Genomic DNA, 17,526 nt, shown 5'->3' with positions numbered 1-17,526 from the left:
CGGCCTGCTATTGGCTAGCCTCTTCCCCACCCCACCCCCATCGCCAGATGTTTTGATCCGGGGATCTGATTCTTGGGAGATGCAGTGGCGGCCCTGCGGGCATCAGGAGCAAAACGGGTGCCGGGTAGCGAGGTATAACCTATATGAGGGGCCCGGGCATTAGCCGGGACATTATAGGGGTTGGATAACCCCTTTAAGTACTTTTGCATGCTGCAAAAATATTTACTAGTACGTCCCCAGTATGCCTTCACCCATTTCAACTATTTTTGCTTCATTCACAGCGTGACTGCTACTGCCTCAAGTGTCGGTGCCGCTGGAATACCTGCAGGGGGCGTTCTCACTATAGCTATTATTCTAGAGGCCATTGGACTTCCCACAAATGACTTGTCACTGATATTGGCTGTAGACTGGATAGTGTAAGTATGTGAAAGGGGTTCTTTAGTTTGTGCTATCCACCGTATGTCCATCTTTCAAAACCAATCTTTTATTTATTGCACTTGCGTATCTACGATGATAAATGAAGCAGCTTAGCAAACAGTCTTGATTAAAATTCCCCTACAATCTTGTGGTGTCTCCAAGGTTAAAGATCACAAAAAACCTGCTTGCAGTCTATGGCCTTATGCACACGACTGTATCGGACCGTGAGATCTACATAGATCTGCAAAACACAGATACCGGCATTCTGCATGTCCCACCCGATGTTAGAAATGGCTATTCTTGTCAGCAAAACGGACAAGAATAGGACATGTTCTATATTTTTTTGCAGTGGAACAGACATACGGAGCCAACAGGGCAGCCATTGGTTATCTGTGAAAGCCCTGGTCTCTAAAGAAACCAGGTCTTTTAGAGCTGTAGTTTCTATAGAGCCCTGCCGGTAGCGGGGCTCCATAAGAACATAGGAAATCTGCAATGAATTGCAATAGTAATTTAATGCAATGTATTGTAGAAGCAAACTAATGATAGCTTATTAGTCCTTTAGGGTGGCTTAAAAAAAAAGTTCAAAAATAAATTCTAAATATAAAAAATATATAAAAAAATCAAATCACCCCTCTTTCCCCATAATAAGTTAAAAAAATAAACATAATTGCCACATCCCAAAATGTCCAAACTATTAAGATATAAACATATTTATACCATAGTGTAAATGAAAAAAAAAAATCTAAATGGCCAATTTGCCTTGTTTGTCTCTTCACTTTACCCCAAAAAATGAATAAAAAGAGATCAAAAAGTCATGCACACTCCAAAATGGTATAAATAAAAACTACAGATCGCCCCACAAAAAGTAGCCCACACATCTCCATAGACCTAACTATGAAAAAGTTATGGGGGTCAGGATATGGCGATTAAAAGAAAAAAAATTCACCTTTTTTTTTTTTTACTATTACAATACAAGAAAAACTTTATAAATATGGTATCATTGTAATTGTACTGACCCAGAGAATGAAGGGGCAGATCAGGTTTACCACAAAGGGACACTGTAGAATTGCATTTTCTGTTCCAATTTCACCCCTTTTGGAATTTATTTCCCGCTTCCCGCTACATTGTATGCAACAGTAAATGGTGCCATTACAAAGGACAACTTATCCCACAGAAAACAAGGCGCAGGACTGTTAGGGCTCATTCACAGGACCGACCGTGGCCCAGCCACATGGGGATTGTGGATCCATTCACTTGATCGGGTCCGCGATCTCTCCGTTCTGCAAAAAGATAGAGCATTTTCTACCTAACAGAACCCCAGGAAGTACTCCGTAGTGCTTCCGTAGTGTTCCGTTCAGTGCTTCCATTCCGCACCTCCGGATTTTCGGACCCATTGAAGTGAATGGGTCCGCATCCGTGATGCGGAATGCACACGGAACGGTGGCCGTGTATTGCGGATTATCAAAGGTCTTTTGGCAGGTCCTGAAACAAGAAACAAGAAGACGATGCCGGCTGCACGATTAATTGGAGGAGATGAGTTATTTATTTATTTATTTATTTTTAACCCCTCAATCCACATTTTAGTAAGCATTCTGTATTAAGAATTCTATTATTTTCCATTATAACCATTTATGAAAATAATACAGTGAACACACTTTAATGGGGTCCGGGGTTGCTTTCATCCTTATCATCTCCTAGCAACCATGTGTGAAAATCGCACCGCATCTGCACTTGCTTGCAGATGCTTGCGATTTTCATGCAGACCCATTCATTTCTATGGGGCCTGCGTTGTGTGAAAAACACAGAATATAGAACATGCTGCGATTTTCACGCAACACAAACCTGCACGGAATTCTCGCCTGTGTGAAAGGGGCCTTAGAGTTTTTAGATAAAAATTCCATAAATTTGCCCGGAAATATTTTTCTCGTTGGGCATAATCCATAACTATCAAAAAATATAGAGACGCCGTTCGGTTGTAATATAATTAAAATCTAGTGCTTCCTCCGCTGATATGAATTGTCCGTATTTACAATATAAGCCACCGGATGGCCGATAATTTTATTTAACGGTAATAAATCGCACGAAAATACACCTTTGAATATACGTCGGGCGTGAAAGTCGGCTTTGATAACGCAGGTAATTTCGTAATTATTCAGTTATTGAAAATCATATAAAACCTCCCACCTATTGTTTATTTCAATAATATTTTGATGAACGGAATACACAATCATGTTAATAGGGCCAGATTTATCATGACTCTGACAGCTCACTCCACTTTCACATATGGCTAAAGTCAGTTTTAGCCAAGTCAGATTTATGATCGGCCCTTTAAGACTGTAATAAATGTGGTTTGACGGTAGCAGTTTATCCGTCAGTAAGCAGCTTTACAAAAGTCACACATCTTTACGAAAAAGTCGCACGTCTTTACGAAAAAGTCGCACGTCTTTACGAAAAAGTCGCATGTTCTATTAAAAAGTCTCATAAGATAAGCATGGTCCTCACTGGAGTGAAATTGCGCAATTTTTTGCGACTTTTTTGCGACTTTTTAAATAGTCTCAATAGTAAATCTGTCTAGAGATTAATTTACATAAGAAAACACGCCCACTTTCAGAAAACTGGCGAGCATAGTGCAGAGCAGAAAAAAGTCACAAATTTTTGCGCAGTTTTAGTGATTGCGCAAAAATGTGCGACTTTTTCACTCCATTATTCTGACTTGAGCTAATGATAAATCTGGCCCATAGTGTTTAGCACCGTCTCGGCAAATCTAATTTCAGCTCTGAGATTTCCAGTTTTTCCTAGTGAGAAATTTCCGCCGGGTTTTTGATCCGGCGATAAATCAAAAGCGAACAAAGTGTAGCCGTTCAAAAATTCTGACCGATCCACGGATAAAGCGTTGTCAGCCTTTTGCTTCCCAGAAATGTGTACGAGCGACATATATTCACGAACGGCAGAGCCGTCTTGAAAATTAGGCTGAAACGATTTTTCAGGTATCTGTTGTCCGTCCAAGTATGAGGCGGCATAATTCACATTATAGTGATTGAAACACCAAGGATTTCTTTGGTAATTCCCAGAAAATGATTTGTTGTCCACAAACGCTAGTATCACTGTTTTCGGGGTGTTTCCCAGAAAAAGATTCTCATGGTTAGATATGCGCGTACCTGCAGGAACACTTTAAGCAACACGCGATCTACCGAGTACTTTGTGTTAGCGGTTAGCATAGCGCGACTGTGTCCGATTCTCACAGCCGACGATACTTGAACTCTTTTGACAAACAGCGACGCATGCTGTATTTGGACTTTAAAATTAACGTGTCGCCAAGCGTTTTGTCCAATTGATTAAAAAGGCTGGCAATAGGGTAGTTAATAAGGGCGACGCAGGACCCGTCTGGTATGAGTGTGTTATCCGGACTAACGATTCTGCAAACGACTTGTAACAGAGTGTTATTTAGGTCGTAATAATATTCACTGCTGGTCGAAATGAAGAACTCCAAAGGCGCGTTGTCCGCGATGGCCGCTATCGGTTGTACCTCTACATAATTATTTTTTTCAATACTTGTTTGCGTGGGCGGTATTTGAAAGATGTCCAACTCTGATTTGGCGTATTCGGGGGATGCGTCGTGTACAAAAGCCGTAGCTGATAATTAGAAGATGTCGCTCGGTGAACAGCTTCTTGTTTCCTGCCGACGACGTCTCTTAGCCGGCTCTACTTTATTCCTAAAAGGGTGTATGACAACGCCTTCTCGGCCGCGTTTCCTTTTCAACATTTCGTCACGAATTTGCACGACGCCTGAGCCTTCCTGCTCTTGCGTAGATCTATTTATACGATCCATAACGGCGGTCGAGGCCTTAGCGACAACATCTTTAGCTATATTCCTGGCAGCTGTTTTCACATGCGGTTTCTTGAATAGGGGAACGACTCGTCGGAGCAAATTACGTAATAACCCTGCGAGATCAGAACCGTGCATGAATTCTGCGCCATGAAACCCGTCCAAACCATGACCCGCTTACGTTATATAATAATGCATATACGCCTCCGGGTCTCCGTACACTTTCTGGGACAACATTTTAATACGTCGGACTTGTCACAGCGCGAGGTCTAAAGTGTAATCGCACTATAGTTTTCCCATATTTGAATTTAACAGGTTTAGCTTGATCCATGAGTATCGATATTGTAATGGTATCAAAGTGTTGCTCGCAGAGAGGTATATAGTCCGGCCTGTTATACTTTTGCGTGACTATTTCGCCATTCTTACCGCTTAACTCCACAGTTCTCAAAAGCTGTACGTAGCTATCACCGACAAGTTGATCTGAATGATATCGGTATAAACAAACATTGTATAAAAACCGGGATATCTTCTTCTCTTTATAGGTAAAGATTTGTTATTTTTTGTTAAAACTAAATCAGCATCCGCGAAACCTTCTAAAACAGGCAAGCCAGATTCATTGTAGCGCAATACGAAGTGCTCCGAGTCTACATTCTTGTTTAAACGATCGCGCAAATAACCTTGAAGACCCAATATATTGCCCAACTTTTCACAGGGCATAAACTCGTATAAGGGCGATTTTGTTACATAAACGGTTCTGTCAATATCGTCGTATCTTAGGCGCAATTGATCAGGTCGTATTTTTATAGAATCAAGTTTGTTATTAATGGCTTTGATCAGTTTGTGCATATTAGGGTAATAACCCGGTTTAACAAAAACCTCTCTGATCGTTTTGTCGCGATACGCGATGTAGAATACACCATCTCCGGGCCCAAAGGTTTCCCACGTATGGGGATACTGAATCTCCACTAACGCCGCTTCTAAAGGGCCTCGAAGATGAACGGCTTTTGCTAATTAAGTGGTGTAATTGGCGATGGTATTTTCAGGGTAAAGTTTGGAGGAGGCGTGGCAGGGCAGCGTAATAAAAAATGACCCGTCTCCCATAGTTTACACGCTCGTCAACTTCTTTTCCAGTACCCAAGAGTTAAACTTTTCGGGGGAACCGACCCACTTTACAAAATATAGTGTTTTTCCCCTAACCTTCTTCTTTTTAATGATTTTTTTATTCTGGTAAACGCGTCGCTTATCGAGGGGTACTTTTTAAACTTCTTCCGTGTAGAATGAACCTTCAATGAGCTCGTCGGACAGTTCTTTCAACTTCTAAAGGGGTCTGAGGCCTCTAGTGTTTACAGTGTAAATGGTAAATATCTCGTCTGTATAAGTTTGTTCATAGCCCTTCACGAACGGCCCCTTATAGCGTGCAATTCTGACGTGGTCGTATTTCTCTGAATAAGGGTTCAACGACTCCGTAAGAACCGATGGCGTGTAGTACTGTTTTCGCAATATTTTGGCGTTCGCTATCATTTTTAACAATGTTTTTAAGTCCCAGCTATCGATGTCGATCTCTAGCAGTTTATACAATTTTAACTAATCAAGATAGTGTATTTATTGTAAAAAATAAAAAAAATGCATTTTTATATAAAAAGTCATTTTCGTAAATATTATGAGAGATTACACGCAAATACATTTTTATATACCGTAAAAGTATAAGTTACAGCGTTAACCAAGACGACTGTAACAAAGGCGGCGTTCTCTTTTTAGGTAATAAAGAGCCTTGCGTTAATGTCTGGGATGTTGTTATGAACGACGGCTGCCTGAAGGGGTACGAACCGCTTCAAAAGATTTCTCGGGCGGCCGCCTTTTTAAATTATCGTAAAGTTCTCTTCCATGAAGAAGTCCCACCCGCGAAGCATTTTAGCCTTAAGCAACCCGTGACTGCGTCGCAATGCGAATCAGGTCAACCATGTTGAACACCGGTATAACTTGATCTTTGTAAATGAATTCACCCCTAGAGTTCCAATACGGCTTGTTACCCGATCGTCGCAGTTTGTTCAACAAAAACTCTGCATCTTTCCTATACCTTATTATTAACATTGTGGAGTATCTCTTTAATATCGTCCCTGCTAGAAGAGTCATTTTTTGATCCGGTTGCGGTTGCGCAATTTTACGGTTGACGCCGTGTAACTGTTTGGCTTATGTCTGGTGTTTCTACAGCAGTTTTTTTTTAACCGTTCCAACTCGTGTTTGGAAACCAGGAACATTTTCTCTGCATACTCCATTATGAGACGCCGACTCTACTGGCTATCAAGCTAGTGATTAAAGGTATCGCAAAACCGAGCAGAGCACCTATAAAACCACCGCGTTGGTTCACAATGCGCTTCTTGTCTTTAATGGGGTGGCTTTTATTGCTTAATTTCCTTATAGCCTTGCACCTTTTTTTGAGTATATTTTTTGTTGCTAAGAGGTATCTTTCCTTTAAGGATATTGAGAGCAATCTCGCCAATAGCGGATATCAAATCATTACTGGAGCTGCGTAATATTGATTTGTGGACCGTCAGTTTTGCTTTGACCAGCGCTTTTAAAAGATCCCAATTATGTCGGATCCTGTTCAACATCTTTACAGAAGTGGCGACGCTACCAAGAATGACCGCCGAGATTAAAAATATTGCATTTTAGAACATCTTTTTGCGAACATAAACAGCCTGTAAATCTGGCGGGAGCACACCAGTTCTTAGCCATAGTTCCTCGGGGGTGTCGGATCTTAAATCTACGAATAAATAGCCGTAAGGAGCGTGTGTAGCGTCTTCAAAAGCTTCTAAAAAGAAATGTGTTTTACCGTGTATTTAGTGTTTAAATTTATGGATCGGCTTTTCTTACCCTGAATTTTTTTAACGAGATACATGATGCTCAAATTTCTGAGGTGCACATATTTAGTGAAAGCGTTTTGTAATTCAAGATTTTTCGCAAGCGGCCTCCATAAGATCCTCGACGTAAAATTATGCAGTATTCCCTTCGATAAACCTGATATTTGTAAACATAAGGGCTAGCTCGTCGTACAATTTCTGCCAACACGCGTGAAACGCCAAATGACGTTGTTGGGTTTGTGCGACATTAGCGTATCGCGTGTATTAACATTCGCATTACAAAAAAACTCTTTCCAGAATTTGAGGGTCCTGCTAAAAAACAAGAAAACGGGTGTTGAAATTGTGCGGCCATGTTTAATAGCCGAAAGGTGTCGTCAGTCGCCTCTTTGTGTAGCCGCTGTTTTTTGTCCTTTACGTAGCGGGATCGTCTCTATGTCCCGACGCCTCCCAAGTTGAGCGTTAGTTGGGTTGATTACGAATATGACGGCTTCTGTGTCATGATAAAGGCAACGTTCTTTCAGTCTGTCTAGGAGTGTGTATAATTCGAGTCTGGCGTAAGCGGGTATAAAACAGGCTATAAAAATGTAATAATATAAATAATAGTCTCTATATATTTTTCCTCTGTTATTCCACCTAGAAGTCGCTGTATAGATGTATAGAAAGATAAATGCTAGCTAGATAGTAGAGATAGAACGATAAATAGATAGATAGAGTCGCATATGTTGGTAATATGTAGTCAGTATATGCCGTAATATTTGGTCAGTGTATGTTGTTATATTTATTCAGCATTTTGCTGTAATATGTAGTCATATGATTTTATTTAATACTTAATGTCTTTGTGTTCTGTTTGGGAAAAAAATAAAAAATTTTAAAAAAAAGTGGTGTTAGTTCTTTTTATGACCTGTTTAGCTTTAATTAATTACTGATGCCTGCTAACACATGTGAAAACAACTTGTAAACAATCGTCTTAGGCTACTTTCACACCTGCGTTAGGTGCGGATCCGTCTGGTATCTGCACAGACGGATCCGCACCTATAATGCAAACGCTTGAATCCGTTCAGAACAGATCCGTTTGCATTACCATGAACAAAAAAAATAAAAAAATTAAATAATAATATATATATTTTTGGGTTCATGATAATGCAAACGGATCCGTTTTCAATTGCACTGAAAGTCAATAGGAGGCGGATCCTTTTTCAATTGCACCATATTGCGTCAGTGAAAACGGATCCGTTCCCATTGACTTACATTGTAAGTCAGGACGGATCCGTTTGGCTCCGCATCGTCAGGCAGACATCTAAACGCTGCGCTGTGGACTATTGACAAATCCTGGAGAACTCAGCTGTTCTAAACATGTGAAGTTCTACTTGAGTCAAATGAAAAAACCCAAAATCAAATGCAGGAACAGATAGATATTTAGATAGAAGCATGCATTAACTATTGTAAACTAAAGAATGTTACCGGCTGATATAAGCTTAACATAAGCTTATTACCATTTTATTTTTAAACATGTTAAAATGTAGTTATATTACTGTTATAATCTGTAAGAGAATGGCTGATTCTGTGAAAATCACATAAAGTCTGACCGACTGTGGCTCTGAACAGCTGTGCATAAAGTATCCTAGCTATTTTAGGACCTGCCCTAAAGTCACTGGGAACAGGTGTCACTGACTGAAAAGGGGGCATGGTACCTGTCACTTTGGAGTTTGACGACTATTGGTGTCCCTTACTACTTACCTGATTCTCCTAGCATTAATGCTGAGAGAATCAGATTGGTATGTACCCAGTCAGCGGGGGGTGAGGAGGGCTCGGGCGGCCCACTGGGCATTGGCCCACCAGGAAATTTATCTGTAGGTTATATGCTAGTGTATGTTGCTGTGTATATGAGGCGCTAGATTTTTGTGCTTTTTCACTAATATATGTTCCTTTTTTTGCTTTCTGGAAAGGGATCGGACTACTACAGTGGTAAATGTTGAAGGAGATGCTTTTGGAGCAGGGATCCTACATCATCTCAACCAAAAAGGAGCAGAGAAGAACCGACAGGAGGAGCTGAATGATGTTTATGTAGAAGCCATACCAAACTGCAAGTCTGAAGAGGAAACGTCCCCCCTTGTAATGCACAGGGACCAGATCTTAAATCCTCGAAACACACCCATGCCCGAGTCTAAGGAATCAGTTCTGTGATGTGCCATGTTGTGCTCATTTTCTCGGTTAGACTGCTGGTCGGTCCTTAAGACCAGACGTTGCTCACTGCCAGTATAGCTACTAGAGTCTAGAATAGCGACTCCTTCCCAAATCCCCAACAAATCTTTGAAGATAGCCACTAATAAATCTTACTGCCGCAGGACGATGTCCATATTGAAAAAAAAAAAGGTTGTTTCGTCCAATGGGCCTCATTTAACAAAATTGGGTTTGTTGCCCATTGCAACCAATCAGAACTCAGCTTTGATTTCTTAAACTGTTTTTCAGAGACCTCAGTATCCGGGACCCCCACCGATAAGCTGTTTGAGAAGGTACCAGTGCTCGTAGTAGTATCAGACCCTTATGATCAGATACTGATGACCTATCCAGAGGATAGGTCATCAGTATACAAGTCTTTGAAGACCCCTTAAATTTCTCAGAAAAAACTGCACTGATTGGTTGCTATGGCAACAAGACCAATTTTATTGTTAGATCATTTTTATAAATAAGGCCCAAAGTAGATTGAAGATCATATTTTCTGGTTGGTGCAGTTAGCACAACCGATAGTTCAAAAATTGCCAAGCTTGTTTAGAATTTTCAGTGAACAATCCCAGAAAATCTGGCTTGTCCTGGGCTGAAAATTGATAGATTTATGTGTGTATTTGAGGCATGCCCAGGGTGCAACTTAAAGCGACCCTCCAGTTTAAGTGGAAAAAAAACACATGAAATGGGTAACAAACAGCCTCCTTTATATCTCAGGCTCATCTTCTGCCATTCAATATGGCCAAACCACTTCTCACATGCACACTGTCAATCAGTAGCCCAAGACACTTCATACTCCTTGTCCAGCCCTGCTCTTGGATTGGCCAACACTTCTCACATGAGCTTTGTTGGCCAATCCAAGGGCAGCAGGAAGTGTCTTGGGCTACCAAATGCACTGTGTGCATCCAGTAGTCTGAAAAGAGGTGCAGCCATCTTGGGTGGCGGAAGAGGAGCCCAAGAAACTGTCGGATTTGCATCTGAAAAGATGGAATTGGGGGCACCAGGTACATGTCCTGTACATTTGCCAGTTAATATGATATTTTTTTCTTCAGCCAGAGGGTTACTTTAAATGCCCCAAATATAACAACAGAAATGTTGGTAAGTATGAGTTATCAGAACGTCAGGAGGGTAATGGTAGCAGTTCCGCTCCGGCCCTCGTTCTTGACTAGGCCTAAAGACCTCTCTGTTGCATAGGCAAAACTAGTATTATAAATGACACATGGTAGGTGAGGGCCTTGTTACAAATTCTACTTTGAGGTCCAGGAGCTTCAAGATACACCTCTGCATTTGATCCCCTTTAAATCATGTAGCTTGGAGGTTGCCTTATGACGAAGCACGGTTTTCCTAAGGGCTTTGGTCTCCACAAAGATATGTGACATTTACTTGAATTTTGTTGTTTGGACTGTACCGTTTATTGCCATACATTGTAAATTCACCATTATCTGAAATGGAGGATCATGTTAGTCGTAATGGACTATGGGACCCGGGATATGGGGAAATTGGTCGATCCACTTACTATTTACTATTGAAATGTTTTACTGTAGTTGTCATTGTTTCCTGTGTTGTCTGTTTTTCTATAACCTGTGATTTCCATGTTACTGTTGCGGCCAGGGCAGTGCCTCCGCAGCATCACCTCTAATCCCTTGTACCCTACCACGAATGCTTGGCCTTGGATTTTGTGCTGTATGTATGGTTGCTATTTGCAGCTTTTTTAGAAGTAGTAGCAAGATAGACGGTTATTTTGAAGGGCATCTGTCATCAGATTTGTACCTGAAACTGTTTCACTTGGCAGCTGAAGGCATCTGTGTTGGTCCCATGTTCATATGTGCCCGCATTGCTGAGAAAAATTATGTTTTAATATATGCAAATTAGCCTCTAGGAGCAACGGGGGAATTGCCATTACACCTAGAGGCTCTGCTCTCTCTGCAACTGCTGCTCCCTCTGTACTTTGACAGGAGCAGGCTGTGGAAACATCATCACAGCTGGCCCAGTCAATCGAACTGCAGAGGACACAGCACGGTCTAAGGGAAACACCCCCATTGCTCTTAGAGGCTCATTTGCATATATTCAAATTTCATTTTTCTCAGCAATGTGGGCACATATGAACATGGGACCAACACAGATGCCATTTAGGCCTCTTGCACACAAATGTGTGCCCGTGGCCGTACATTGGCACCGGCCCGTGTGCACTCTGCATCATGGGGTTGACCCATTCACTTGAATGGGTCCACAATCACGGAGATGTGGAACGGAAGCACAGATCGGAAGCCCACCGAAGCACTACGTAGTGCTTCCATGGTGTTTCTATCCGTACCTCCGCCCCATAAAAAAATAGAACCTGTTCTATTTTTTTTGCGGTGCGGACGGATCACGGGCCCATTCAAATTGCGTTCCCCAATGCACGGAATGGATGCACAACGTTCGTGTGCAAGAGGCCTTAGGGTCACTCCATAAAAATGTTGCTGTTGTTGGGTTACTTTATCCATGGTTTAACTGTGCAGTCATTTAAAGACAATTCTACCAGTAAAGATATAAGACCTGTGGCTGTTCTGCTCCTTCAAAATAAAAAAAAGTAATACATTTGGATGATGAACCTGATTGAAAGCCACCAAGTCACAGTTTAATATATCAGTATACACAAAAGACTGAAATAATGAATGACATGAAATAAGTTGCGTAATTCCAGTCCACATCCACTGGGTATTTTTGTAACATTTGATCTGGCTGGGAGTCAGGGAAATGTCACCAATAGCAAAGTGACCTTAAAAGTAGTGAATTACAATTGTGTGATGATATCGGTCCGCCATGTCCAGGACTCGTCCTATCCACGTTCTGTGTCCTTGTTTGTAATATGTATACAATGTAGCAATCGCATATTAAACACGTGTTGCATTTCATATAAAAACTTTTCTGTAGCACTGTTGCCTCATTACTCTCTGCTAGGGTATGATGATAGACAAACAAGTTTGAGAACATCCTATGTTTTTATCAATAAACTATATATACAGACAGTAGCCCGAGGACCCCTTTAAAATAAAATAGAGTAGTTCCATTTTCTGCTTTATCCTTCCCGCTAGATATTATAGATTTCTGGTTGACTGGCCATAGCAAACAGATCTCAATTGGTCTGAATTCACACTAGCTGTTATCCTGAGAATGAAGGCATTGCCTGCTGGTAAAAATAAAAAAAAAGTAGCACTCAACAGGATGCTGTTTCTTAGCAGTACTGAAAGGCCTAATCTACTGCAGTAGTAAATATTACAAAAATCTGTATGGCTGAGATGAATAGAGCCTAAGGGTATATTCACACATGGGGGATTAAATCTGACATGTATTTAACAAAAGGGATGCATGAAACAAATCTAAGGCTGAAGCCTAGATTTCTGCTGTTGCTGTGCCAAGTATATGTCGCAGATCTGCAGGAGGATCAGAGCTATTGTCATTCAGTGGAGTTAATCCGTGGCTTTTCTGTACAGAAGCTGTGAGAAGAATAAGCATGTTCATTCTTCTTGCAAATTGCTTTTTTTCCCCAGAGCAGACATAAATATGAAAATTCACTTGGATTGGAACCAGAATGTTAACTGATCTGATGAGGATTCGAGGTAGGATCCTCATCAAATCCTCCCTTGATAGCAGCAAAGTCTGTTGTGAAATGGATCAGAACAGGTCACATTAAAGGGAGTCTGTTATGACTTCTGACATTGCTAAACTGCTGAAGTATAGTGCAAACATACCTTTACTCAAGTTTTTATTATCAGGAGTAGTGAAAATATAAAGTTTTATTCTGCTTTTTGCACTGGGCTGCTTCACAGTCACTCCTCTCTGCTCTGAGTGACGACTGTAGCATCCAATCAGGAGACCACTACAATTGTCACTTAGAGCAGAGAGGAGGGACTGTAAAGCAGCTGAATGCAGAGAGCACAGTGTAGCCTAGTCATGGGCACTTGATGGAACAGAATTTGGTGAGAAAAGCTTCACAAAACAAATGTTTGTCCTGCTCTCCTCAGCTCCTACTTAGTGCTGTCAACAGTTTAGCATGGTCAAAACTGCTGATGGTCTGCCTCTAAGGCCTCTTTCACACATCTGTGTCCGTGATGACGTGGTAACAAGATGGTCAATGGTTTATCTGTGAAGATGTCCATGAAGGATCCATGTTTTGTCCTTCATGAACTACCAATGATCCATGAAAACCATGAACCAAGGATGGATGGCACCCGTGTTGTGTCCATCTTTTTAATGGACCCTTAGACTATAATGTGTGTAAGGGATCTCATGGACAAAATAGGGCATGCTTCCCCAAGGACTCATGGTTGTGGAAAACCCACTAAGGTGTGAATACACACATTAAAGTCAATGAACAGCAGATGTCTGCGATTCAATGACGTGTAAGGCTACTTTCACACCAGCGTTTTTGCTGGATCCGTTATGGATCAGCAAAAACTCTTCCATCATGATAATACAGCTGGCTAGATCCGCTATGAACGGATCCGGTTGCATTATCTTTAAAATAGCCATGACAGATCCGTCATAAACACCATTGAAAGTAAACATTTTTTGCTGCTGGTGACAGCGACATTACCTGCACTACATCTCCTGTATAGCGTTTGCGCATCCTAAATATCAGGGACATTTATTCAGTGTAATTTTTTATTAGGCGCTGGTAACAGCGACATTACTTGCGCTATACCTCCTGTATAACGTTTGTGCAATCTAAATATCAGTGACATTCATTCAGTGTAATTTTATATTAGCCACTGGTGACAGCGACATTACTTGCGCTATACCTCCTGCGATTCAATGACTTGTAAGGCTACTTTCACACCAGCGTTTTTTGCTGGATCCGTTATACCTCCTGCATAACGTTTGCGCATCCTAAATATCAGTGACATTAATTCAGGGAAATTTTTTATTAGCCGCTGGTGACAGCGACATTACTTGCGCTATACCTCCTGTATAACGTTTGCGCATCCTAAAATTATCTGTGACATTCAGTGTACTTTTTTCATAGACGCTGCGGACACATTCTATGTACTTTATTTGAGCATACACTTACAAAACCTGCGCAACTGTAAGTGTGACATACTTGCAAGCATATATACTATTTAATATGCACAAGGCGAGCAGTAAGGAACAGGGAAGTGCCGTGCTTCTGATGGTGCACGCAGAGGCTGTGGCCCTGGGAGCAGTGAAACTGTTCCTGCTGCTAGAGCACAAGGAACACAATCATCCATGATACCTAGCTTCATGTCCCAGTTTGCAGGGCGACACAGGACACCACTCTTGAAGTCAGACCAGTGCGACCAGGTGGTCAGTTGGATTGCAGCAGATAATGCTTCCAGTTGGTTAAGTACCACCCTGTCTTCCACAAAGTCCAGTCTCAGTAGCCAAGAGTCTGGTCAACAGAATCCTCACCCTGATACTCATTCCTCCCACCATGGAGAGTCTTGGCAAACAAGTGATCCCAGACTTGGAAATTCTGGGGAGCTCTTTTCATCGCCATTCCTTGATTTGAGCTTCTTGACAAGCCCGCTTGAAGAGGGACATGAGGAGATAATGTGCCCTGATTCCCAAACTCTTGAGCATCCACAGTCAGAAGAAGATGGCGGTGGGGAACGGCAATTAGTGTTTCACGAGGTGGATGATGATGATAAGACACAGTTGCCAATAAGTCAACCGCAATTAGTGTCTCAAGAGGTTGATGATGAGGATGAGACACAGTTGTCAATAAGTGAGGTTGTTGTTAGGTCAACAAGTCAGGAGGATGACCAGAGTGAGGAAGTGGAAGAGGAGGTGGTGGACGATTAAATCACTGACCCAACCTGGGAAGGTGGCAAGCCGAGCGAGAGCAGTAGTACAGAGGTGGAGGGATCCGCAGCACCGCAACTGGCTGAAAGAGCAAGGGGTGTGGCAAAAGGGAGAAGGTGGGCCACACCAAACAGGCCCATAACTGTTCCCCGGAGCACTCCCTTGCGGCAATCTCCCTTGCCATGGGGTAGGTGTTCCGCAGTCTGATGCTTTTTTGAGGAAAGTGCGGACGATAAAAGAATTGTCATTTGCAACCTGTGCCGTACCAAAATGAGCAGGGGCGTGAACACTAGCAACCTCACCACCACCAGCATGATCCGCTACATGGCATCAAAGCACCCTAATAGGTGGGCCAAACGCCTGGGTCCACAATCAGTGTCTGTGAGTCACACCACTGCCTCCTCTTCCCCTGTGTTACATGCTGGCCAATCCCCTGTCCAAGATGCAGGCCCAGACAGTGGCGTAGCGTGGGTTGCCAGCACCCGGGGCAAGCCAAAAATTGCGCCCCCCCCCCCCGCGCCTACCCCAGGCACGCCACTTTTAACAGATACTATAGTAGATCACTAGCAGTCCTATGTAACACCTCAGATAACACAGAGATAACTCTCTGAGTACAGATAATGTAGTAGATGGGTGTGAGCCCCCAGAATTCTGAACACATACAGTGTGACCTGAAGTCTGGGGCCAGAATGCGGCAGTATGGGCCAAATTCTCAATCTTCTCCCCCAACCCTACCATGAAACAGATATGTGGATGGACATTATTATTACAGTAGAATACCGCACCATACCTGTTACATCCAGTGACGTCTCCTGTGATGTGGACTCTCCTCGACGTCTTCATTCAGAGATAAGACCGCCATGATAACTTCTTTCAGCCGCTTCTCGTCTCTGCAGAGTTTCACCGAAAAAAATTTAGGTTCCTCACTTTACTATCATGCTCTCCTTCCTTCAACACTGTCATCCTGCTGCCCCCCAATACTGAGCTAGAGCCAGACAGATAGCTTTCATTCCCCCTGTATATTATAATGGCCCCCTCTTTATTATTAATGTACTGGCCCCCTCTTTAATAACAAAGAGGGGGCCATTATATTAGCAAAGAGGGGGTCATTACATTAATAATAAAGAGGGGGTCATTACATTAATAATAAAGAGGGGCCATTACATTAATAATAAAGAGGGGCCATTATATTAATAATAAAGAGGGGCCATTACATTAATAATAAAGAGGGGGTCATTACATTAATAATAAAGAGGGGCCATTATATTAATAATAAAGAGGGGCCATTACATTAATAATAAAGAGGGGCCATTACATTAATAATAAAGAGGGGCCATTATATTAATAATAAAGAGGGGCCAATACATTAATAATAAAGAGGGGCCATTACATTAATAATAAAGAGGGGCCATTACATTAATAATAAAGAGGGGGCCATTATATTAATAATAAAGAGGGGCCATTACATTAATAATAAAGAGGGGGCCATTATATTAATAATAAAGAGGGGGCATTACATTAATAATAAAGAGGGGGCCATTACATTAATAATAAAGAGGGGGCCATTATATTAATAATAAAGAGGGGGTCATTACATTAATAATGAAGAGGGGGTCATTACATTAATAATAATAATGTACTGGCCCCCTCTTTATTATTAATATAATGGCCCCCTTTTTATTAATAATGTACTGGCCCCCTCTTTATTATTAATATAATGGCCCCCTTTTTATTATTAAATGTACTGGCCCCCCTCTTTGCTAATATAATGTCCCCCTCTTTGTTATTAATGTACTGGCCCCTCTGTTATTAATGTACTGGCCCCCCTCTTTGCTAATATAATCGCCCCTCTTATTGCTGTGCCAATGCCTGTGAAGCCTTTCTGCTCCAGTCCTCTCTTCTCCTCTCCTTTCCCACCCCCCATACTGCCGCCAGAGCCTCTGCAATTAGGTAAGTTAACATAAAAAAAAAATACTTACCTATCTCCATCCCCGCTTGTTCCCGCCGCAGGCGGTCACGAACGCCTCACTGTGCCTTCCTGCGCCGCGTCATCGCGTCATCTCGCGAGACCCGACGCAGGAGGTCACAGTGAGGTTATCGTGACCGAGTCCTGCGTCGCTCGCCTCTACTGCCTTATAGGCTTCAGGCCTAGTGGCCTGAAGCCTATGGGGCATAACGGAGGGGACGGGAGCCATAGGCTCCCGTAGCCCTCATTGAAATTTCGGATGCCTGGCGCCCCCTGCAATTTGGCGCCCGGGGCAACGGCCCCTCCGGCCCCCCCCACGCTACGCCCCTGGGCCCAGATGCCTCTCGCCATGCACCTGGACCTTCGCAAGCACCATCAACTAGCACATCCACTTCTGTGTCCCAGCACAGCGTACAGATGTCTATACC

At 42.3% G+C, this 17,526-nt stretch overlaps 1 protein-coding gene across 1 annotated transcript in view; it reads left to right on the top strand.

Moving 5' to 3' along the window:
- Positions 1-11,478, top strand: part of SLC1A4 (solute carrier family 1 member 4) — a 63,762-nt gene extending 52,284 nt beyond the window's left edge. Inside the window, exons 7-8 of the mRNA XM_044291668.1 lie at positions 282-416; positions 9,051-11,478. Of these exons, the coding sequence (XP_044147603.1) occupies positions 282-416; positions 9,051-9,288 (373 nt within the window). The 3' untranslated portion in view covers positions 9,289-11,478. The remainder of the gene's footprint in view (positions 1-281; positions 417-9,050) is intronic.
- Positions 11,479-17,526: the final 6,048 nt, after the last annotated feature.

The sequence above is a fragment of the Bufo gargarizans genome, chromosome 4, assembly GCF_014858855.1.
Source record: "Bufo gargarizans isolate SCDJY-AF-19 chromosome 4, ASM1485885v1, whole genome shotgun sequence".
NCBI lineage: Eukaryota > Metazoa > Chordata > Amphibia > Anura > Bufonidae > Bufo > Bufo gargarizans.
Note: the sequence above shows the minus strand (reverse complement) of the source record. Positions and strands in the feature narration are given on the sequence as shown.